This window comes from Dipodomys spectabilis, unplaced genomic scaffold (assembly GCF_019054845.1).
Source record: "Dipodomys spectabilis isolate Male_0828 unplaced genomic scaffold, ASM1905484v1 ptg000032l, whole genome shotgun sequence".
Taxonomy (NCBI): Eukaryota; Metazoa; Chordata; class Mammalia; order Rodentia; family Heteromyidae; genus Dipodomys; species Dipodomys spectabilis.
This window is the reverse complement of record NW_024870709.1, coordinates 31,871,903-31,896,235: the sequence shown is the minus strand read 5'-3', so window position 1 is coordinate 31,896,235 and position 24,333 is coordinate 31,871,903. Positions and strand designations below refer to the sequence as shown.

The 24,333-nt window shown below is 32.3% G+C and overlaps 1 protein-coding gene across 2 annotated transcripts in view; it reads right to left on the bottom strand.

Moving 5' to 3' along the window:
* Positions 1-24,333, bottom strand: part of Nectin3 (nectin cell adhesion molecule 3) — an 83,004-nt gene that overhangs the window by 36,274 nt on the left and 22,397 nt on the right. Inside the window, exons 3-6 of one of the 2 annotated variants that reach the window (XM_042676812.1) lie at positions 19,736-20,032; positions 15,112-15,229; positions 12,038-12,189; positions 2,951-5,824 (exon numbers count right to left, since the gene is read on the bottom strand). In XM_042676812.1, coding sequence (XP_042532746.1) covers positions 5,244-5,824; positions 12,038-12,189; positions 15,112-15,229; positions 19,736-20,032 — 1,148 coding nt within the window. In that variant the 3' untranslated portion in view covers positions 2,951-5,243. Of the gene's footprint in view, positions 1-2,950; positions 5,825-12,037; positions 12,190-15,111; positions 15,230-19,735; positions 20,033-24,333 lie in introns of those variants that run through there. The other variant, XM_042676813.1, reaches the window with a different exon arrangement.

The window sequence follows — 24,333 nt, the reverse complement described above, 5'->3', positions numbered from 1 at the left end:
ATTTTTACATAATTATTTTTAACTGATACCCTTTTCCATTCATTTAGGGAAAAAAAAAACAGGAAAAAACTATTATAAAACATAAAGTTGTATAGATATAAATTGATACTATGGGCAGCAATAACTTATTTTGAGTAAGTTTGTAAATTTCACAAATCTGTCACTTGAACTAGACTTTGGCCTCCTGATGTGGAAAAGAGGAAATGAAAATTTTAGGTTGAGTAGAAAAAATATGTATATAATTAATGTCAAAGAATATCATGTGGCAAGAGAATGGTTATAATGAACTAGGCACTGAATAGGTTCTGTTCATATCTAGGCATTGAGTACCAATAAATGGTTGTTAGATTCAAAGCAGAAAAACCAAGTATTTCACACTTCCTGATGATAGAACACATACCACTTACGAAGTAGTCTTTAAAAAGTTAAACACAAATCACTAAGGCTTTTGATCTCACAATCAATTTCAGAAAAACAGAACAATCCAAACTGGGAAATTATAGAAAAAACAATTACACAGTTTCTCCAAGAAATAAATTGCAAAGAGAAAATGAGGGGCATTGCAAAGGAACAAATGAAAAGATATTCCTAGCAATTACAATACATGGGTCATACTGGAATTCTGATTAATCTACAATAAAATATATGAAAAATTTGAACAGGCACTACTTGATATTAGGGGAATACTTTTAGTGTCAAGATTACTAGGGTAAGTTTTAATCATTGTTTTTGAGAATTACTGACATATTTACAAATGCAATAATGGCAAGAAGGATTATTTGAGTAAGAGCTTAAATAAGATTGATGAACTGACAGTAATTGAAGCTAATACATGGTGATTCATTAATTTTGGTAATTTCTAATTCCTCATTTAAAAAAAAAAAACGGAGGCCACAGCTTCTATATTAACTTGTCCCTTCATGTCTTGTCCCTGAGATATTTCTCATAACTGAGATGATAATTATATATTTCTACACAGAAATATTATATGTGTAAGGCAATGAGGCTTCAACTTATTCTCAAGTTTTGAAGATCATTTCTATTTTAACCTTACTATTTTAAAACTCACGTAGTCTGCTTCATCCATACAGCCCAGCCAGAATGAAAAGTGCTTTTACTAAAAGGAAAATGAAATAAAATATATGCTCAAAATGAGATATTAAAAATCAGTACTAAAATTCAAGAAAAAGAGGTTTTCAAATTTTAATGGACACACATCACTACTGAGGTCAAGGTGGATATGTACATGGCTGGATTAAAACAGAACACAAATTAAAGTATGTTTAAAAAAGATGAAAGTTGGTATACTGTGAACATTATTCTCAAATTAAGTACATTGGCATACCAACAAAGGAAATGAATCAAGACAAATTGCATGAATTAAAAAAAAATGTTTGCTTCTTTGAAAATAATTTAGACTTTTTTTGGAAATAACTGACTTTGATATTCACTTAGGATTATTTCCAGGATCTCTGGAACTCAGGAAAAATTTAAATTCCTTGCTATTTCCTATCTATATGTAGTGCATCACCCTGTATACTTTAAGCCATTGCTAGATTACTTATAAATACCTAATGAAATTTAAATGCCATTACTAGTTGCATTTTACATTTAGGAAATAATATCAAGAAAAAAACTGTACATGTTTAGTATAGAAGTAACTGAATGTTATTCATGATGCAAACATGAAATAGGAATTAAAAATTGAAATCAAATTTGATAACGTCAACCTAAACAAGTCTTAGCAAACTTTATTTAAATTTTTCCTTAACCTGAAAATTAGTCCTATTTAGAAATGGAAATGCAGCAGTTCTCATATCTACAATTTTATAATGTAGATTTAATACTGTATTAACTGCTAATTAAAAGTTGAACACGGGCTGGGAAGGTGGCTCAGTGGTAGAGCACTTGCCTTGCATGCATGAGGCCCTGGGTTCGATTCCTCAGCACCACATAAGCAAAAAAGAAAAAAGCCAGAAGTGATGCTGTGGCACAAGTGGTAGGACGCTAGACTTGAGCTGAAGAGCTGAGGGACAGCGCCCAGGCCCAGAGTTCAGGCACCATGACCGGACCCCCCCAAAAAAAATGTTGAACACATGCACATACAAGCTTATATTAAACAAATATGATGAGGACACAGAAGGTTAATATAGAATCGTTTGCTAAAGAAATACAACTCCGGAGAGTATTTTTAGGCTCTAATGGTTTGGTTAAAAATGTAGTAATAAAAACCCTAAAACCCACATATTTTTTTTAAAAAGAGGAAAAAAAAGTTATGTATATAGTATATTTCTAACAAGCAATCAGGAAATATTCAAAAATGTATAGGATTCCTCTACCAGAATTTAAAATTCAATGTGGGTACAAGTTATTCTTTTGCTACATTCTACATTATTTCCCTATATTAATAATACTTTGCTTGTTCATATAATTTCTGTTAGCAGTATTACCAAAATCAAACTAAAATCTGGTGTTTTAAATTTAAGGTAACCACATATGCAAGGGTTACAATTCTCTCAAATTTTACTCTTTAAACATTGTACTTCCTATAATCCCTTAACAAAAAAACATGCAGCCATATTTGCTTTACATAACTATCTTGTACATGGCTATCTACTAATGAAAACCTTACTGTTTAATATTTGATTTATTAAGCACACAACATATTATCAATCAACTACAGAGTCAAGTTTCACTTTTAAAGTTTACCAGCCTACTAAAGTTCCAACTTATTTTTTTAGTGGCAGAAAAAAATAAATTGCACTTATCTTCACTCTATTACTGACCAGTAGGCAACAGTAGAAATCATAAAATAGAGAAATGAAAAAATAATTCAAAGTATATGAAATAAATGTACCTAAATAGTAAAAATAATCTCTTGTCTTTTTAAAGATACTAGTATCTTCATATATACCTAATAATTAGCTATGTACATCATTAGTATTCAAAATTAATTTAACAAAAATGTTTATTTGACTATTCATGTTTACAAACAATGTCCTATGTACAGTATACATATATAAAGCTCTAATAAACAACAGTGCAATACTTCCAAAAATCTTATGTGTTAGTTAAGATTCCTAACCTTGGAAACCCTTCAGTGTACCAAATGATTTGAAATAATACAGAATATATTAAATAATGACTTATAGGTTTCCAGCTTTGCCCTTTCCCAAGCAAAACAAACCACCAAAAACTAAACATACAATGGCCAGAATGTGAAAGGAAGTTGAAATACAATGCTAATTTCTTTCAGAATTATGTTCAGGTTGAGATTTATATAGAATCATAAATGTAACTATTCTGCTTTGATTCATGTAGCACTTCAAAATCTTGTTCTTAGAGATAAAAGTTTTGGTCAAAAAACCCCACTAACTTACATCTTTCATGGAAAGAAATTTTAGACCTATCTTTCTTGTGGCTGATATCAATGCTGATACTTAAGTTAAAATTAAAGTTATTTCAATCACAGTATATTATCAAAAAGTTTTCTACTAATGACTTGGACTAAAATATTAATATCTGTGGTTAGCTATAGTAAAACCAAAAATTTTTTTTAAACAAGGAATCAGTGAGTTTAACTGTATTCCTTAATCTGATGTAACACATTAGGGAAGAATTTCTAATTTTCAAAGAGTGCTGCTAGAGAAAACTATCATTTTTAAGAATAAAACTTTTACTACCTGCAATGTTCTATCAATGTTACAATTTATTTGCCTTCTATAATCTTTTTTTCCCCCGATTCCATAAATCAGGAGGAGTAGCTGAGTCATATATCTAATTTTTCTTTTTCATTAAAAATATTTTTTACAATTATTAAGAAGTTCTACTCCATTGTCCTGGCAAAATACTTATTCTACACAGTCCTTTATGCTAATGAATCACCAATAAACATTCTTTGAGCTTCAAAACAAATGTCATTATTACAATTTTGTAGAATTGCACTGTAGAAGTAATTATCTTACAAAGAAGACTCACATTTGAATACTTAGAAAACATTTCTTTTTCAAAAGTTACATAATTTTGGAAAGATATCCTTAATGAATTATGTAAAAGAAAACAAAAAAACCTTATGGTATGTTTCCAGTTTTAATTGGAAAAACAAAAAAAATTTGAAACACATACATACATTTAGGAGAAAATGGAGAAAAAGGAGATGGGTTGCCAATATTCATCAGCAAGTGCCACCCGAATGATTCTATAATTCGGGTTTTTCTAGTTCAATCCCAACTTTCCAAGTTTATTTTTTCTTGTACATTTACCCGTTTAAACAATATCAATATTAAATAACTCAAATGAGATGGTTTATAGAAGCTATTTATGAAACTGGTAAGCCAACATACTGAAATGCCCTCTCTGCTCTGTACCATATTTTTATTATTGTTCATATATTTAGGAAATCAGGCATTAAAATAAGGTCAATGCATAATGTACAAAAATCCATGTCCATAAGACAATATACAAACTGTCCTCTGGTGATGAAAAAATTATAATAATTATCATGTTTAGAAGGCATGTATTTTATTACTCTTGTAATGTATTTGGGGCAAAATTCCTGACCAGCTAATTATGCTCTTTCACACATCATGTTCACTGAGTTTACTACCATAGTTTTAGTGCAACAAATATCTTTGAAAAGCCACTCTACAGTAATTATGGCAAGGCTCATTAAAATGCGAGGTAAAGATTCCATTTGTATGGAAATTTAAAAAAAATGTTTGAAAAGGAAAAATGTTCCATCAGGTTGAATATTTTTAGTATCTTAAAAATATATATAAACATTTTTTAATTAGTTTTCTCATCAATTTTGATGTGGTATCATTTAGTGGTGATAAATTGAGAGAGGTATATGTATCACAAACATTATACTTGAGATAATAGTCTTAGGTAAACATTTAATACACAATGCCAAGGTAGTTTCCTTTTTTAATTTTTGTACCAAAAAAGTCATACATTTAACATTGACATGTCTTCTTACCTGTGTGCCTCAGACCAATAAAGTACTCTGCATTAAAATTTAAATCTTGAGACAGTAGTACAGCATTGAAAAAAAATTGAAAAGCAGCTCAAATACATTGAACCCAGATTTTACATTTTCATTTGTCAGATCAGAATATAAAAAGTAAGCTCGGAAATCAACTTGAAAAAGATTATTCCTCCTCAAGAAAAAGTATGAGCAATCTGAAAATGATCAACTAGTATGAATGAAACCTTGTACATAGTTAAGTCACATTTAGTGGTTGCTAAACATACCACTCCCTCCTGGAAATTACAGAACCATCTACATGTGAGACTAAGTCATCTTCGTTCTCCTCATAACGTTCATCATTGACGAACTTCATTCCCATTTTTAGATCTTCGTAATAATCCATCGGTCTTTCAAACCTATTGAGATTTTCTACATTGTTCCACTGAGTTTTTTCAGGCTCTTCTAAATAGTCTTTACGTATTAGATTGTTCACTGGATTTTTGTTTTCTTTTTTTACACTGTCTGGGTAAGAATCAAGCTCATCTTGTTGAAGAACATCTATTTGTGATTCTTTCTGCATGTCTGAGGGTGGAATGTAGTTTTTGGCAAAGTAGTCTCCACGAAACGTCCGTCTTCTCCTATAGCAGAATATCCCAGCCAGAACACTCACAAGTACTATGAAGAGAGCCCCACCCACTACACTAGCAATGATTGTGCCAATTGTGTCATCCTTAATTGTTGCCAAAGTTGACAATGGGAAGGGCAATTTTTTAGGTTCTGTTGCCAGATCCTCGATGTCAGAAGTTGAAGGATGCCACTGAACTGTAGGCTGAAGGGTGGTAGTAGTAGGAGGATCTAATGGGAACAGTAAAGATAGACAAGACACAGAAAGCAGAGAATGTCAATGCAGGCTAATTCAGCAGCAAGCTGAAAAGACAGCACAGTTAATGAATATATATTCATAGTAACAATAGTTTTTCATTCTTAATTTGATTAAGATTAGAAGGTATTAATAAAAAATTAACAAAACTGACCATAGTCAGTTACCAATGAAGTCAAAGAATAAAACCTATGATGCAAATCATCATTTTATTCCAAGTTTCAGTGATATTGTATTTGAGAGAATGAGTTATTTACTTTTTTAGGGTAGATTATTGCTATGGTGTTCTATACACAGTCGGCTTAAGAATTATCAGACAAAAATTAAAATTAAATCAAATAATTCAAATGTACATTTTCTTAGCCATTAGCAAAAGAAATAAAATGACAGATGAAAAAAATTAAAGTAAGTTTTCTTAATATGCACCGTTACCTAACATGTAAGATCTGAACTTATCTTTAAAAGAATGAAAAACTATAGAATCTTGTTAAGTGGACATATATATAAGCAGTTGGTTTAATAATTCTCTCAAAAATATTTACCTTTAATAAAAAGTACTCTAAAATTTTATTACACAAATATGAAGTAAAGCCCATTATTTGCTGGTTTTAAAAATTATGCTTAAAATGTGTTAGACAAATGGGCTTCATCAAAGGAGACTAATAGACAAAGATGAAGTAAAAAATGTTGTAATAAAAATCATCACATCTAATATCCCATGGGTAAGATATTGGAACATTTAGAAAATTAAGCATTTTCAACTATATATGAAAATTTAATGTCACTGCTTTAAGATGATGTCTCAGAAAGAGCAGCTAATATTTTAGAGAGAACATTCCAGTAATACTTAAATATTAGATGCAAATGAACCTATGTATTGACATTAGATAACAGAATAGCTATTAATATTAAAAAAGCAACTAAACAAATAGTAAAAATTAAAGCTTGGTTAATTATCAATTAAGTAGTATTTGTAGGTCTGTTATGCAAAACTCTAGAATCTAAAGAAAAGATGAGTTTAAAAATTGTGAATTTTTTTTCATAGGCAAAAATAAATGACCCAAATGGTAATCTCCTATAATTAATTTTTAAATGAGTGGTATTGACAGAGCTTTTAAACAATGATTGTTAGAAAAATACTAAATCTACATGGGGTAAGTTATTCTAATATTACAAGCTAAAGAAAAATACTTACTGAAACAGGTTTCATCACGGAATGCCATATGTATAGAATTTGGTAAAAATTTAGCAAGTACAGTATAAAATGTGGCAAATACAGTAAAACTAATTTCCTATGAGCTTAAACTAATATAGCAGGTAATCTTATAAAGTATGTTAAAGAAAAATTTTAATTATAGTATATGTAAGGGAATATAGGCAGTTTTAATTTATAAGAATATATGCACTTGCTGAACAAATCTAACCTGAAGGAAACAATTGTGAAATTGAAGGATTATTTCTGGTTTGAAAGTGATAAACTACATATAATTCAATTTCACAAACTAACATACTGAAGAAACAGACTAAAACTTCAATCATTAGTGAGGCAATTCATGTGTTTCTTGAAGGGGGAAGGAATAACAAGATAGTCAAGTTTGAAGTACTGAAATGTCATCTTTGCAATTATTCTCCAAAGGAATTATTAAAATAAACTTGCACCAGGACATTTAAAATATTATTACTCATCTAAGTAAATTGTTTATAACTTGTTAATTTTGATAAACATATTAATATGTTTGCTTTACAACTAACCTCTGATCCACTATCCTCTTCTTTAAAAGTAGCATAACTTTCCTACTATCACTCCATATGAATTATTAACACTCACTGTTTTTTTTTGTTTTTTCAGATCCCAGGGCTTGAACTCATGGCCTGGGCTCTGTCGCTAAGTCTCTCTGTGGTCAATAGTGCTCTACCACTTGAACCACAGCCACTTCTGGCTTTATCTGAGTAATTCAGTGAAGAGTCTCATGCACTTTGTTGCCTGGGCTGGCTTCAAACTATAATTCTCAGATTTCAGTGTCCTGAGTAGCTGTGATTGTAGGCATGAACCACCAGTGCCGATTATTTTGTATTTTTAAGCACACTTTTCTATATAACAATGTATATAAGATACCTGCTTTTTTAATAATGGAAATAACAATTTCTGTAAGGATGCAAGACTATTTTATAACTGTTAGTAGTTACTTATCTACAGTGATTTAAAATTCTTCCCAACAATATTTTTAGTCGAATATTTTAAAAAATATTTTAGTTGAAATATGATAAGTGAAAATGTAATAGATATAATGAATTCAGACTAGGATTTTACCAAATAAAAACTTTAGAAGTTTCTTTTCTAACTAATGACTTCTGTCAAACAAGAAAATAAAAGACTGGAGGCATAAAGCAACTATCTAGAAAGCCCTAGGATCCAACGTTCCAACTCCTCACCTCCAGAGAAGGGGAGAGAGAACAGCAAAGGTAATGCTGGACAACACAGTAGACAAGCAAGAAAAGTGAAAGCACTAAGGTTCTGAGTTCAACTTATATACTGGCAAAAGAAAGAAAAAGGAATGGGAGGCAGGGAGGAAAGTAAAAAGCAAAAGATAAAGAAAAATAAGGAGAAACAATTTCAACTAGAAGATTCTATAGTTATAAGGCATATATATATTACTTTAAAAATTAAATGTATTGATTTCCATTTCTTTTACTTTATTTCAATTAAATAGGGAAAATCAAGTTGAAAATTGCTGAGTATTCTTCAGTTTGATGCTATGTCTAGATCATAAAATCAATTATTTGACATAGGAAACTATTATTTTGCATAGGAAAAACTATTTTAAACAAGGGGGTACCTATTTTCTAGGTTGCTGTTTTCTATTTTCAAAGACGTGAAAGTGATCAGGGAAAAACACATACTAAAAGCAAACCTGAAAAAACACAATTTCTAACAGTCAGTATTTGATGATGAACCAATGTAGTCCCTAAAAGTGGCATTATGCTATCACACAATCTAAATACTCATGCTGAGTATTACTTTCATGAACCAGTAGCCTTTTGTCTAAAATTTTATGTTTGCCAATGTGACTCCTGTCAAAAAACTTATTTCTTCTAATATATATATTTAAAATAAAATTTCTGAAAATTTTAAATGTTAATTTAGCAGAGATTAAAAGAAATTCCTAAAGGAAGAAAAAAGGAACAGAATACTTAACTCGGGGTGGGAACGGAAGGAAAAAACAGAGAGAGTGAAGGGCTGACACTGCTCAAAAAGAAATGTTCTCATTTTCTGACTTAGGTAACCATAACCTCTACGGTACATCACTTTTTCAATAACAATAGATTTTTTTAAAGACATTAATGAATGACTGCTTTTATGAATTATGGCCTCTAGTTTTGATAAAAATTTAAATAGTTCCTTTGGAAAGCATCACCTCTAGTGAGTTCAGCATATCCTCAAAAAACTCTTAAAGGAGTTAACTGTCCCAATATAGTATACTATAGGCTCTAGGTAGACAGTTTGAGTTTTAATTAATTGAACAAAACTACCTCTGAAAAAACTATCTTCTGTTCAAGTATTTAGAGAAAATTAAACTGTGATTTTTCATACTTACTCATAATGTGATTTTCCATTTTATTACTCTAAATAAGCATTTAAATAAACCATGTATTATGTTACATAACAAGTATTAAAGAGAAAAAACAATGCAGAAGAAAACAGAAAGTAGTAAAAGAAAGGAATTTACTATTGTCATGAAAAAGAAAAATTTAACAGAAAAACGTGGTATTTGAGCAAAGATCTGAATGAAATCAAAGAAATAACTTGTTAAAAAAACAAAAACAAAAACACCCAGACAGTCAAAACACTGAATCACTTGTGTTCCAAGAAAACAAAAAGCCAGCATGGATCAACAGGTGAGCAAGAAATATATAACGTGAAGTGATATGAAAAAGGGCATGCCAAGAGTCTATAAGTCTCTGTGAAGATTTAGTTTCCCATGAAGAAGATGGGAAATCCATGGAGATTACAATGAGAAGAGTATCATACGATATTCCCTTTAGAAGGATGATTTAGCTGTTTAGTTGATGACAGATTGAAATGAAATAGACTGAAAGTGGGAGATGAAGTGACTCAGGTAATAGTGAAGTAAGAGTGGTTGTTGGCCTAGATCTGCTATAGCAGATTTGGAAAATGAACAATATTGATTTGTTGATGGATTGGGATGGGTATGAAAAAAAATAAAATAAGGAATACTATAAAGGAGCGAAGGTAAGAATGGATTATAAATAGCTAAAGAGAGGAAGCCAAGAAATAGATATGGTGTCAAGGAACAGAAAAAAGATCATGACCTCAGCTTTGAATATGTTTCCCCATAAATGTCTAGTCATCTTCCACATAGTTAATGATTATTAATAGGCAGAGTTCAGGAGTATTGGGATGGAAGTAGACCTGGAATGCCACAAGATATAAATTTAGCCTATCCGCAATGGAATCAGTATATATGAGTGCCCCAATGAAATGCTGACATCTAAAGATTATGTAGCTATCACATATTGATCTTAAAAATATCCCATACTAAGTGCACAATAGGAGCACTACAAAGTAAAGTGGTCTCTGGAAAATAACTAAAGTTTAGATATGCATTTTCTACTGCTTATCCTCTAAGCTGAAGTAGGGAATCTTTTTCTACCAAGGGTCTTTTGGATATTTGTAACATCAGTCATAGGCCATACAAAATTATCGATACAGGAAGACAGCTACAGGCAGTGGATGGGAAGGGTGCATGTTTATCTTTCCAAGTACCAAATGATTTCTCAGTCCTTAAACACCCAAAGGGGTCCAGATTTTACTCATCCATTCTCTAAGGGAAGAAAGAGACTTAAATACCAAAATGTAATCTTCCTTAGATTTTCACCAAAGCACTGCTGCTACTAGAAGCTCTATGCTTTTTGGCTTGAATCATAAAAAGTATTTCCATCTCTACTATATGCCAGGCACCATGCAAACTGCTAAGTATATAGGAGTGAATAAAACACAGATAAACTGCTTCATTTGAGGATAGATAAGTAAACAAATGAGTATACAAGTATAAATTGTGGTGAGCATCAGGAGAAAATAAATAAGGGGGAGGGGTGGATTTATTCTCCAAATGATCAAACAAGGATGTAACATTTAGCAAGCTAAAAATCTCTTTAATTTTTTTCTTAGCCATTACATAATTACCATATAAACCTCCCCCTTCTCCCTACTCTTTTGTGCTGATACTGGGACTTGAAATTAGTGTCTGAGTACCATCTATTAGCTTTTCTGCTCAAGGCTCATGCTCTACAATTTGAGTCAAAGCTTCATTTCTGGCTTTTTGGTGGTTCTTTAGAATAAGAGACTTCTGGGTTTGTGTGCCTGGACTGGCTTCAAACCAGGATCCTCAGATCTTAGCCTCCCGAGTAGCTAGGAATACAGGAATGAGTCACCTCAGCAAGCAAGCTTCTCCTTCACCTTAATTTTCAATATGTTAAATATGAGGACCGCTATATCAATAGATACTAAAAATATTGTTTATTTTTTCTAAGTATCCCATGGATAACTTATAGCTATTCATCAGGAAATTTTTTTTCAGATTTTACATTTTATAAATGCCTAATTTGTATTGACACAAATTCCCAAAACATTATTTACAATAAAGAAAAGAATACACTAAAAACCTGTCTTAACAGTTGAAGAATTGGCAATAAGGAACTTACCAAAGTTTATCTCATTAAAACATTTTCAGTAGTATTCCTGTTTCACCTATCAGTAACCTAAAGTGGAATAGTCTCACTCTGAATGGCAAATAATGCAATGTGTAATAAGCCAAGTTAACAAAGTTAATATCCCATATTACTTTTCAGACAATTGTATTCAGAGTAACTACCAAACAGGAAGAAAAATGTTTCTTTGGTTAAAGATAAAATGAGTTAGAGAGACATATTACCAGTAAAAGAAATGCCCAAAACTTGTTGCATAGACATTTCAACCTTTAAGATCTACTGTATTATATATGTTTTTCAGCCAAGCTTACTTTATCATATTCTTTGTAAATTTTGCAGAAAAAGTTTAAACTGATAAATCTTTATTATATATATAGACTACTGCCTAGGTTCATATTATTTTGTTATTACAGGAATGATTTAAATAACTCATTTTGGAAACATATATAGTGACTTACCAGAAATGTAGATGACCTTTTGATCACTTCTTTGACCAAGGGAGTTGGTTACTTGGCATACATAAACACCAGTATAATTGTAATTCAGTGGGTAGACAAAATGAAGAGTATTGTCTGAAGCCAATAAACCATCAGGCCATTGTCCATCCAACCTAGATTTTAGAAGCACACAAATTAAACAATCTTTATTATTAATTATTATTTAAAATAAGAGAATCACTTTGGAGATTTTAGCAAAATAGCAGTATCTTTGAGATATAATTAACTATGAACTGAAAACACTTTCATTTTATGAAAGTATTAAAATCTACTAGGTAGGGGCTGGGAAGGTGGCTCAGTGGTAGAGTGCTTGCCTTGCATGCATGAAGCCCTGGGTTTGATTCCTCAGCACCACAGAAGCAGAAAAAGCCGGAAATGGCACTGTGGCTCAAGTGGTAGAGTGCTAGCCTTGAGCTGAAGAGCTGAGGGACAGGGCCCAGGCCCAGGCCCAGAGTTCAGTCCCACGACTAACAACAACAAAAAACAACAACAACAACAACAACAAATCTACTAGGTATACCCATTCTTTCCAAATCTTAATTTGTAAGTATAGATAGGCCAACATAATAGAATGGGAGAGAAGTAGAGAAAAATTTTTTATATTCATGGTGGATGCCAGTGGCCCACAGCTGACATTCTAGCACTCAGAGGCTAAGATCTCAGGATCAATGGTTAGAAGCCAGCTCAGAATAAGTAAGTCTATGTAAGAATCTATCTCTAATTAACAACCAAAATGCTGGAAGTAGAACTTCAGCTCAGCCTTGAACAAAACAAGGACAGAGGCTGGGCCTTGAGTTGAAGCCTCAGTAATAGCATCAAAAGATAAATTAATAAATAAAATTATACTTGGGTTACTGGAAATTATAAAAATTACTTGATGACATACAGTATTAAAATTCTCAGTGAATTATGAAGATACAAATGGTTTATATCTTCCATTATCTTAGAGAAGTCACGTAATTTAATAGTTTGGCATCTTTTAAAGAGTATCACTTAATACTAATTTAAATCTATATTATGCCCCATCCAAAGACAGTTTCTAACGTATCAAGAAAAAAATCAAATCTACTGGATGGTAGGGGGAAAACAATGGAGGGAGTAACAATGCTCAATAGGAAGTGTACTCATTACCTTGCTCATGTAACTGTAACCCTCTGTATAGTATCTTTACAATAAAAAAATTTAAAAAACATGTATTCATTAGCTGTAACCCCTCTGTACATCACTTTTACAATAAAAGTTACAATTAAAAAAGGAAAAATCTACTTATAATTTTATTTGTATCTATCACAAAAATCAAAGCACAATTTAATGTAACTTTCTAACAGTGTTTGTGGTAATTTGGCTAAAAGTCTCTCTGTCTAGTATATACACTGATGTAACCCACTGTTAAAACTGTGGTTTAAAGAACAGAGAAATTCAGAGTTTGACATAAACAGGAGACTGGAAATAAGAGATTAGTTGAAGTTACAAAATCAAACAAAAACCAACATACTTCTTCCAACTCTGTTTAGATACTAGATTTTTATTTCTTAGGGAAAAAAAGAAACTGAATTTGTTGTGAAGAAAGATTTCCTATCTTTGTGGGGTGAAATCTAGGACTTCTCTGAAATTAACCACTTGTCTACATGATTATTCCAAGTAGAAAATAATAAACAATTCATACTATCAAGTTTCCAAAAGCATGTTAATGCCTTACTATAAAATGACTATAAAACCAAGAAGAATAAGGAATATTAACAAAATCAAAGACTACAACAAAAAACTAAACTGGAGTAAAAAGAAATAATTGGGAAACAAGAAAGTTAGCTTTTCATTGATGTCATCAAATACCCTAGAGAAAGAATTTTATAGGAAAAAAGAATTTAACTGGGCTCACAATTTCAGAAGTTTCAATCTGTCATGGCAGGCAGGGCATGGTGCAGCAGGACAGTTAGTATTATGAGGCCAGGAAGCAGAGACAGAATAACTGTGTTACCTGGCATTCTCTTTCTTCTTCCTTTTATTCCAGAAGGGTCCCAACCTATGGGATGGTTCCACCTTCATCTAGTAAATCAATCCTCTCTGAAAAGGCCCTCTCAGATAAACCCAGAAGTATCCTCCTCAGGACTTCTCAATCTAACCAAGGTGGCAATCAAGACTAACCATCAAAGGTGGAAATTAGTATCTCTTGGAAGAAATAAGTACATCTACAAAAAATAAATGATGCTACGATAATGGCTAAGAAATGAGAAAATATTATTAGAAAATAAGTTTGCTAATTTTCTAAATCATCAAGTCAATAGAAAATATTCTAAAAAAAATATAGGTGTGTGAAAACCAAGAAATTTATGCAATGCATTTGTGCAATAAACAGAAAAAAGGTAAAACAACAAAATAAAATACAGAAAATTATCAAAGTTGACAGATAAAAGTTTCAAGACTGAAACAGGGTTCAAATACTGACAATATTAATGAAAACTTTAGTGTAACAGTTTGAAAATTTAGAAGTAAAAAAACTAAGGAGACTCAGAAGGGAAGCTACATACTAAAAGGAGGCAATCAGCCACAAGGAAAGCAAATATAGCTGCAGAACTACTTAGCTCTTGGTAAATAATATATTTACCTGCCACAGAGAAGTGAACACTAATTACAGAGCTTAACTAAAAGTAACTTAATCTTATTCTGGCAATGAAGGATAGGAGGTATATAATGACTGTGGGTAAAGAAACAGACATAAAATTAACATTTTTTAAAATAATTAACTCACGAAAAAGTAAACAGTGTTAACAACTGATGAAGAACAAATAGCAGTGTAATAGTATCTGTGATGTTACCTACCAGAAAAAAAATCGTCAAAATCACTAACATAGACACTTCTAAGAAACACAGCTTGAGGAGGTAGGAAGGTCAGAAAGGGTGGTGCAGAGCATTTATGAAACTATTCATTTAAATTCTTTAGCTATTACTATAATCATGCAGTATAGCAATAAAAACAGTCTTAAATAGGCTTTTAAAAATACACTGGTAACTGTTACTTTTAAGTATAACATTACCTGCTCCACACAGATTTGAAGGGTGGTGGATTTGCATCAGCATTACATTTGAGGTTTACACCTTTTCTTCCTACAAACCAATTTCCATCATATCCTGTTACTGAAACTTCAGGAGCATCTACAAAATCAACAAACAGCAGGAAAAAAAAGTCATCTTTTATTAAGGATATAAGTTATATTAAATTTAAGATGATGCTAAGTGAAATTAAGCCCAAGACATGGAAACATAAGGTTTTCTTTTGTTTCTTTTGTTGTTGTTTTTAATGTATTATGTGTTTTCTTCTGTCTTTTGTGCTTTTTTTTTCTTTTTCCTATTGTTTATTCCCTGTTGTCACCGTATTTGATTTTAGTACCCTAGGTATTGTATCAATGTTTATCTGAATTAGGGAAGGGAAGGGGAATGACAAAATGGTGAGACAAAGGACAAATCGTGAACCAATGCAACAGTGATATTCATAAGACAATACATTGGAAATGAACTGTACAACTTGGGGAGGGCATTGGTGGAAGGCAAAGTGGGAGAAAAATGAGGGAGGGGATAACAAGTTCAACAAAAATGTACTCCCTATTTTACATATGTAACTGTAACCCCTTTGTACATCACCTTGACAATAATTTTTTAAGTAATAGTCAAAGCAAGCAGAATAAAGATTTGGCCACATCTAAGCTTTAAAAAAACATGTTAAATTTTTTACTCAACATATTTAATCAACGTGGAAGACAGCACTCAATAAAAGTACAACTACCTCACTAAAGGAATAAACAAATGAATTAATAAACTCATATTATTCCAGTTACTAGGAATACAGAATGTAAGAATAATCATAAACATGTAATTACTAAAAGCAGAACATAAGTCCTATTTTAAAAGATTTGAGACACAGAACAAAACATATAGCTCACAGTTAAATAAGACATGTACTGTAGTACACATTGTGCCAAATAACTATATAAAACTGTCCTAAAAAAGATGTTCTGCAGGGTACCAATGGCTAACACATGCAATCTTAGCCATTAAGGAGACAGAAATCTGGAGAGTTCATGCAGTTAATTTCCACCTGCAAACTACCTAGCAAAAACAGGGTTGGAGGCATGGGTCAGGTGGTAAGAATGCTACGTGAGCAAGTAAGCCAAGTAATCCCAAGGCTTAACAGATTAATAAAAGATGTTCACTCTAAAAGGAAATATTCTGTAAGAAACATGAAGTCAATCAGAGATTCCCTATGTTACAATATTCTACGGGCATTAGAGATATGACACTGAGACTACACACAATTGCAGAAAATTAACTAGGGCTTCAACAATACCAAAACATAAACATTACCAACTCAGCACACCATAGGTCTTTTTTATATATGTACAATATATATAAATAGGCAATTATTCATATCTACCTGCAAAATACAGGTAGTCTATAAACTATAAACTCAAACATCTAACATTTACTCAACCATCATTTTATTATCTCCTTATAATAAGTGCCAGGCAGTTTCAGTTGTTTAAATATTAACTTTGAAAAAAAAGAAAAAAAATTATATTCACGAAACTTACATTCTAATAATAATAAAGAGAATGACATTTAAAAATATTAGCCAAAATCTACTAGGAGGACCAAGGTAGAACAGAATACTAAGCCAGAGCTAAGAGCTAGTGTAGGCCCAGGTGAGGATGGTAGAGATCATGAAAGCTTCCTTAAGTATTTCTTATACGTAGTGCAGAGACCTTCCAATTTTCTGTGAGCTACACAGAAAACCAAGTCACAGCAAAGGGAAGAGAGGACGTTAGGAAGGAACAAGGTCAACTTTTACCGGTGTTAGACCTGTGTCAGAACAATTTAAACTACTAAAAAACATTTTACTAAAAAGTTAGAAAAGATTAAACTTAACAGTTAACTATAAAGCACCTACCTCATAAATACTAAGAATTAACAAATGCCTTTTTAATACAAAATTAGTATTAAAAATGATTAATGTCTCCTTGAGCTTAATCTCTCTTTAGGGATAAAGGTTAGACATTAACATATCCTCCAAATTTTAGAGTTTGAATGAGGAATATAAGACTTCGTTTTTTTATTTTTTTTCAAATGTTTTATACTTTTCCTATTTAAAAAAAGGACAAAAACATGACTATTTTAACATTTTATTTTATTTTTTGGCCTGGGACTAGGATTCAAACTCAGTGCCTGACACTTTTACTCACTGGCTAGCACTCTACCAACAAAGCCATGCCTCCAACCCCTTAATATTTTAGAAGCAAACTAGTAAGAAAATATTCTAATTATAAAACTTTACACATTAAAAGAAATACTTTTGTATTTGTGAAACTGCATTCAAGCAATTTTAAAAGTCTATACTGAAAAACTGATGAAATTCACTCATTCTTAGACACATAAGGAAACACACATATGAGAAACAAAGGTATGTATCTTTGGAATCTGAATGTTTAAAAAAAAAAAGTAAAAGTCTGGGAAGGCAAGGGGAAATTGACAAAACTGGATACTCCAATCAAATGAGAAAAGATGAGATCACTTAAGAATGTAATGGTATAGTATCATAGTGGTGAAATTATGTAGTGAAAGAAAACCAACTTTACAACTTGGGAGGGGAAGGGGGGAGTCAGGGAGGTGGGAAGGGAAGGATGGTAGGGGAAAAACAAAGGAGGTAACAATGCTCAATAGGAAATGTACTCATTACCTTACTCATGCAACTATAACCCCTCTGTATTTTTACAATAAAAAATATACAAAACAAAAGAGAAAGAAAAGAAAAGAAAAGAAAAAAACAGCCATGAGGGAAAAGTAGGAAAATTAGGGTCAAGGTCAGCCTTATGACAAATGTTATCCAAAAGATAACTAACCTAGCAGCAAAAAGGTCTGAGGCTATAGCTCCAATGGTAGAGCAATACTTTCTTAGCAAGTATGAGACCATGAGTTCAAACTACTGTGCTCTAGAAATTATATATCCATAACTTTCCAAGCTTAACCTTGGTAAGTGCTGAAAAAGATCCTCGTGTAATATCAACGTATAATTAAAAATCATACATGGAATAGAAAAAAATAGTGAAAACACAGCAACTGCTTCAAAAAAATATATCCAGAGATCATGTTTGCACACAGACAATCCAATAACGTTTACCTCTTGTGTAGCTGGAATGACAGAATTGCCTGGCTTTTTTGTTCATATGAGCTCTCAGGAGGTTTTTGAATGGGCTGGCTGTGAATCACATCCTCCCCATCTCTATTTCCCAAGTAAATGAGATTAGAGTGAAGCAGAGACACCACACCCAGTTTAGTCTGCCCAATCTTTCTCCTTTCCATCCCTTCCCCATTCCCTTCCCTGTTCTTCCTTCTTTACTTCCCTCCCTTCCCCTCTCTTCCATCCTCCCTCCTTGCATTGAGGTTTGAACTCAGTTTGGCTTGCTCTCTTTGATATGCTGTCCCATGCTAATCCCACCTGTGTTTTTGCTGTTTATTTGGGAAATTGAGTATTACACATTTTTCTGCCCCTGCTGGCTTCAAACCATGATCCTTGTGATCTCATCTTTCTGGAATAGCTAGGATTATAGGCCATATTTTACTAGTACCCAGCTAAATCTGCATAAACTTACTTTGCTATAAAACATAAGCAACCATCAACCTAGCTATTACTCAAAAATTAAAGTAAAAATATCAGAATGTACCAAAGACTGAGTAACTTTATTGAACAGGACAGAGTAGATACACATGAAAATATAATCATATGTTTAGGGCAGGATCCACTGTCAAAGTGGATCTAGCTTTGAACTTTATCTACAATTGACTTTATCCTAATGATGTCTTAAAAGTACTGTTTTACTTACATAAGAGTTATACAATCTTATTTATAATACCAGATTCGAAATAAGACTGAAGAGAGACTTTCAAATTAGGTAAAATATATCTAGGGAAATAAAACATGGGTAAAAAAAATAAAAATGAAAAACAGCAAAATTAAAAAGATTGGAGCTACTTGTTTCTAAGTATTATACATCCACCCCTTCACATTCAGGAATAAAAATTAGACCCTTAACCTTGCTAGGCAAATGTTTTCCATGTAAAGTGTGCTTTTGCCCACTCCCCTCCCTCCATTATACTCTTTTAAAATTAGGTTATTTTTCCGCTAAGGTCTTGTGGTTTTTGTCTAAGATCAGCCTAAGTTTGTAATTCTCCTACAGCTAGTATTACAGGAATGAATAACTCACTATGTCTAACATGTTTACAGAGCCTTGCTAAATTTTTGTCCAGGATGTCCTCAAAACAAGATCCTCCCAATCTCTTTCTCTCAAAAGCTAAAATGACAGGCTTGAGCTTATTAATGCATCTGGCTCTACGTGTTCCAGATTTTAAGGCACAAATTTTCACATCTCCTTTCAGTCTACAGTATTTAAAGGGCAATTAAAATATTTTTAAGTTGAAGGGAAAATTTACTGTTTAAAAAAATGCTCTAATTAGATCAAATTTCTATGAAAATATGAACAAAAATAAAGACAAAAAAGCAAAAAAAAAGCTATAGGGTTTATCAAACCAAAAATAGTTTGATAAAGATATATTCCAAAAGATGAAATATGAAATAAAAATACATCACAAGTTGAAAAGTAAATTACTTACACTGTATATCTAGTATGAAAGAATATCGGATGTCCTTTTCCAAGGCTGGATGTTTTACAACACAAGTAATTCGTCTTCCTCTAGCAAATCTGGTTGGGAACAGCTTGTACTGGCTGACAATTGTTGCTGTTTCATTTGGAAAAGTAGTTGTAGTAGATTCCATTTCACCAAGATCACCTTCCCATTCAATGTGTGCAACTGGTTTTCCTGTGGCTGCTATACAAATGGCTGCTACTGTTTCATTTCCTCCATCAATTAAAGAATCTGGCCCTTTTATCAGGCTCACAGTAGGTTCAACTGTTTAAATAAAAAAGTTATATCTCAATTAAGAAAATACGTAAAGTCACACAGTCATATCTAGACATATTTCATAAGCTTAGGGACACTTGCATATAATATCTACCCACACACTTTTTAGGTAATGCCAACTTCATTCAATGCCAACATCAACTTCATTCTTAGAACAACAGAAACATTTAGTTAGGACAAAAACAAGGTCAAAATTTTATATTCTCACTACGATGGTTTTCTTTGACACAGATATACATTACATTATGGGGTCAGTTGAGCTCTCTCAGATTTAGTATATATAAAAATGTCACCTTGACCACAATGCCCTTTGAGGTTAAGGATGTTATTCTTGAAGAAAAAAAAAAAAAAAAAACTAGTTCAAATATATAGCATTTCATTTTGTAGCAAAAAAATGTAAAGCAAACACTTTTAATTATACTAACAATTGTGCAGTCTTCTTGATTTAAAATAGTTGCCAATTGTTTCCTATTTTAAGATTAATATTCTCCCTATAGGCTTTATCTTTGTAAGATATTGGTGTAAAATAACAAAAAAATGTGAAACACATGTAAAAAATTTATTTTAAATTTTTAATGTTAGGTTCTTTTTTTACTATTATCATTAACTAGTTGTACAAACACGTTTCGCTTTGATATGTCAATTTATTAGTACAATGTGTCTTGATCAACGATACCCCTTCCTTCATTCTCCTCCACATCTATCCCAAATCCACTTATCCCAAGTCACCAGGTTCCATTTTCACATATGTATATTGAATATGACTGTATTTTCCACCATTTCTGTCTCCTTTTGTCTATACCGCCTCTTCCCCTTGACCTCCATCCCTGCTGACCTTACATATTTCAACTTACTGCTAAGTTAAGACTGTAAATTCATTGTTCAAAGGAGTTACACTATTGGAATCCCCCCTCCTCTACCTATACTGTATCCTATTTACTTGTGTTTATGTATATATAGCTATATGTGTATGTGTGTATATATATATATATATATTCATGTTTTACAATTTAGATCTAACATCTATATATGAGGGAAAATATATGCTCTGTCTTCCTGAGCTAGAAATCACAACGTAATTTTTCCTAGTCCATCCATTTCTCTGCAAATGACATATTATTTTTCCTGATGAATAAAATTCCATTGTATATATATATATATATATATATATATATATATATATACTACATTTTCTTTATTTACTCATCTACTGTAAGCCATCTAAGCTGTTTCCATCATATGGTTATGGTGAATATATGTGTGCAAATTATCCTGACTTATCTTTTGAATAAATGGACAAGAATTACTGGATCATAAAGCAGTTACATGTTTAGTTTTTAAGGAATTTCTAAACTTCATTCCATAGCAGTTGCATTAAGTCCCCATATCCTGTCCAGTATTTGCGATATAATGAATAATTTTATAACATTTATGTAACTACACCACACATCATAACAAATAACAGCAACATCTTGAAATTCTTCAAGCCTTTTCTCGATCATCTTTTCTTTCAATCGACCATTATATTCAAAATAATCTGTGTGTGTGTGTGTGTGTGTGTGTGTGCGCGTGCGTGCGTGCGTGCGTGCGTGTGTGTGTGTGTGTAGATACTGAAGCTTAGACACAAGCCTGGGAACTGTCCTTGAACTTTTTTGCTCAAGGATAGTGTTCAAGTGGTGGTGAACTAGAGGTAAGAGTCTGACATACTTTTTTGCCCAGATAGGCTTACAACTATAATTCTTAGATCTCAGCCTCTTCAATAATAGCTAGGATTACAGGAATGAGCTACTAGTGGAGTGCCAAATTTGGTGAATTTTTTGTTTTGGGCTTTTTTTTTTGGTGTCAGTAATGAGGCTTTTAACTCCTGACCTGGGCATAGTCCTTGTGTCTTTTCCACGTGCAGCTTTTTGTGCTTACTTGGAGATAAGAATCTCACAGCCAGGCACCTGTGGCTCACACCTTAATCCTAGCTACTCAGGAGGCGAGATCTGAGGATCGCAGTTCAAAGCCAGCCCGGGAAGGAAAGTCCATGAAACTCTTCTCTTCAATAAACCACCAGAAAACCAGAAGTGGCACTGTAGCTCAAGTGGTAGAGCACTAGCCTTGAGCTGAAGAGCTGAGGGACAGCGCTCAGGCCCAGAGTTCAAGCCCCACAACTGACCAAAAAAAAAAAAAAAAAAAAAAGAAAGAATCTCACAACTTTTTCTACCTGGGCTGGCTTTGAACCATGATCCTCAGAACTCAGCCTCCTGACTAGCTATGATTAAAGGTGTGAACCACCAGAGCTCAGCTGAAAATTTTATTGATTAAAAACTTATCAATCATAGCTTTACAACCAGTAAGTACAAATTTAAACAAATAATCTCATTGCATCTATTCCTGAACTTTATAATTGGATTATACCTATTTGTATGGTTTTTCTCTGACTCAACTTTCTGTTCTGGGCATATTGGAGCAATTATCTTCTTTGGAATTCAACTTAACTTCGTGTTTTTAAATTACTTAGGTAAATATGGAATTGCAAAGATTATCAGTTTTAACTGCTGTACCATGTATTTACTGGTGAACACTAGGATTGTTTCTTCTGTGTTCTAATCTGTTTTACAAGATACATTATCACTCCTATATGTTGGATTTTTTTTCTTTTTTTGTACAAGTCTCTTCTTAAGTTTGTCCTTGGTATTAGAACTGTTACTACTGGGAAGCACCAGTAGCTGATGACTATATCCCTAGCTACTCAGGAGGTTGAGATGAAGATCTCAATTAAGTCAGCCCAGGCAAGACTGAAAACCAAAAATGGCACTGTGGCTCCAACTGGTAGAGCACTAGTCTTGACTGAAAAAACTCAGGGAAAATGCCCAGGACCTGAGTTCAAGATCCATGACTGAAAAAACCAAAAAAGAATTATTACATTTACTTCTATTTTTTCAAACAATGCTAAAACCTTTTCTAAAGTTATCAATTTACTCACAATCATCAGAGGATTTCTTGGATCATATGCTCACTACAGTCAATTCTTAGTATCTGTCAGTCCCAGGGGTAATGTAAGAACATATGGATAACATTTTATTGTTACCTCAGATTGTGAAGGAGAGTGAGAATTTATGTGTCTTAGGGTCATGTGGAATTTCTTTAGCGGAGGAATACAAATTAAAAGTAGGTGCCTGGTTTTTTTCTTATAAATATATAGTTTTATTAAATTTTGTAAAGTCTTTTTAAAAAATTATATATATTATAAGTTTAGGTCTTATGTTTTTAGTTTTTCTGATACAAGTGGAGAAGGGAGTTGGGATTATTAGAGATCAAACCCAGGGCCTCTTGTGTGCTAGGCAAGTGGATGTTTTGATAAACATGTTAATTCAAATGTACTAACAGTTATCAGCTTTGTTTTGTTTTGTAGTTGCTTTATGTCCTAAGAAATTCTGTACTTCTCTACTTTGAGGCCAACCACTAGTGATTTGTTTCTCATTCTCCATAGAAAATTTATAGATTTTTCCGAGTGGTATAAGTACATTTTAAAATCTTTGGTAATTCCAACCACTTATATTGTTTCAGGTCTATTTTTTGTTTCCTTATTCATATAGGTTCCTGCTTATGGGACTTAGTTGTACACCTAAATATTCAAGGAGACTATTTAACTCTATTTGAATCTTTGTTTTCTTGTACCACTTGAAAACACTAAATAGGCCAAGATTTTCCACTCAGACTATAATGCAAGTGATATAAACCAAATCTAGAAGTCTGTATTATTTCTCACTTCTAATTAACTTTCTCACTTCTAGTTTACCACTACTTACTATTATAACTATTCTGAAAATAGAAGTCCTTGGGTATAATATGAATATGAGTAACTAAATACCCTATAATAAGCAATCTGTCAAAAACACCAAGCTAATCTTCTTAAATCGTAACTCACTACACCTACTCTATGCCAAGTCTACCAAAAGTAAGGCATACCTCTACGTAATTGAGAAGCTAATTACAGAAATGTTTCCAAAACTATATTGTGGATGCAAGTCAACAGATCATCTTTCTTAAACTTATTACTGTTCAGTTTTGGAAAAAAAACAAAATTCAGAATTTCTAATAAAATCTCAGAATAATACTAATTCTGCTGGACGATTTTAAACACCAAGGGTCTGAGAGTAAAACAGGGAAGAAATGGTACAATCATTAGCTATTAAATTCATATGATATCAATCTCAAATTTCCTATGTCAATATTCAATTTACTAAACTTAAAAATCCTTGTACTTTATATAAATTCTTCAAAATCAAGTTTTCCACTGT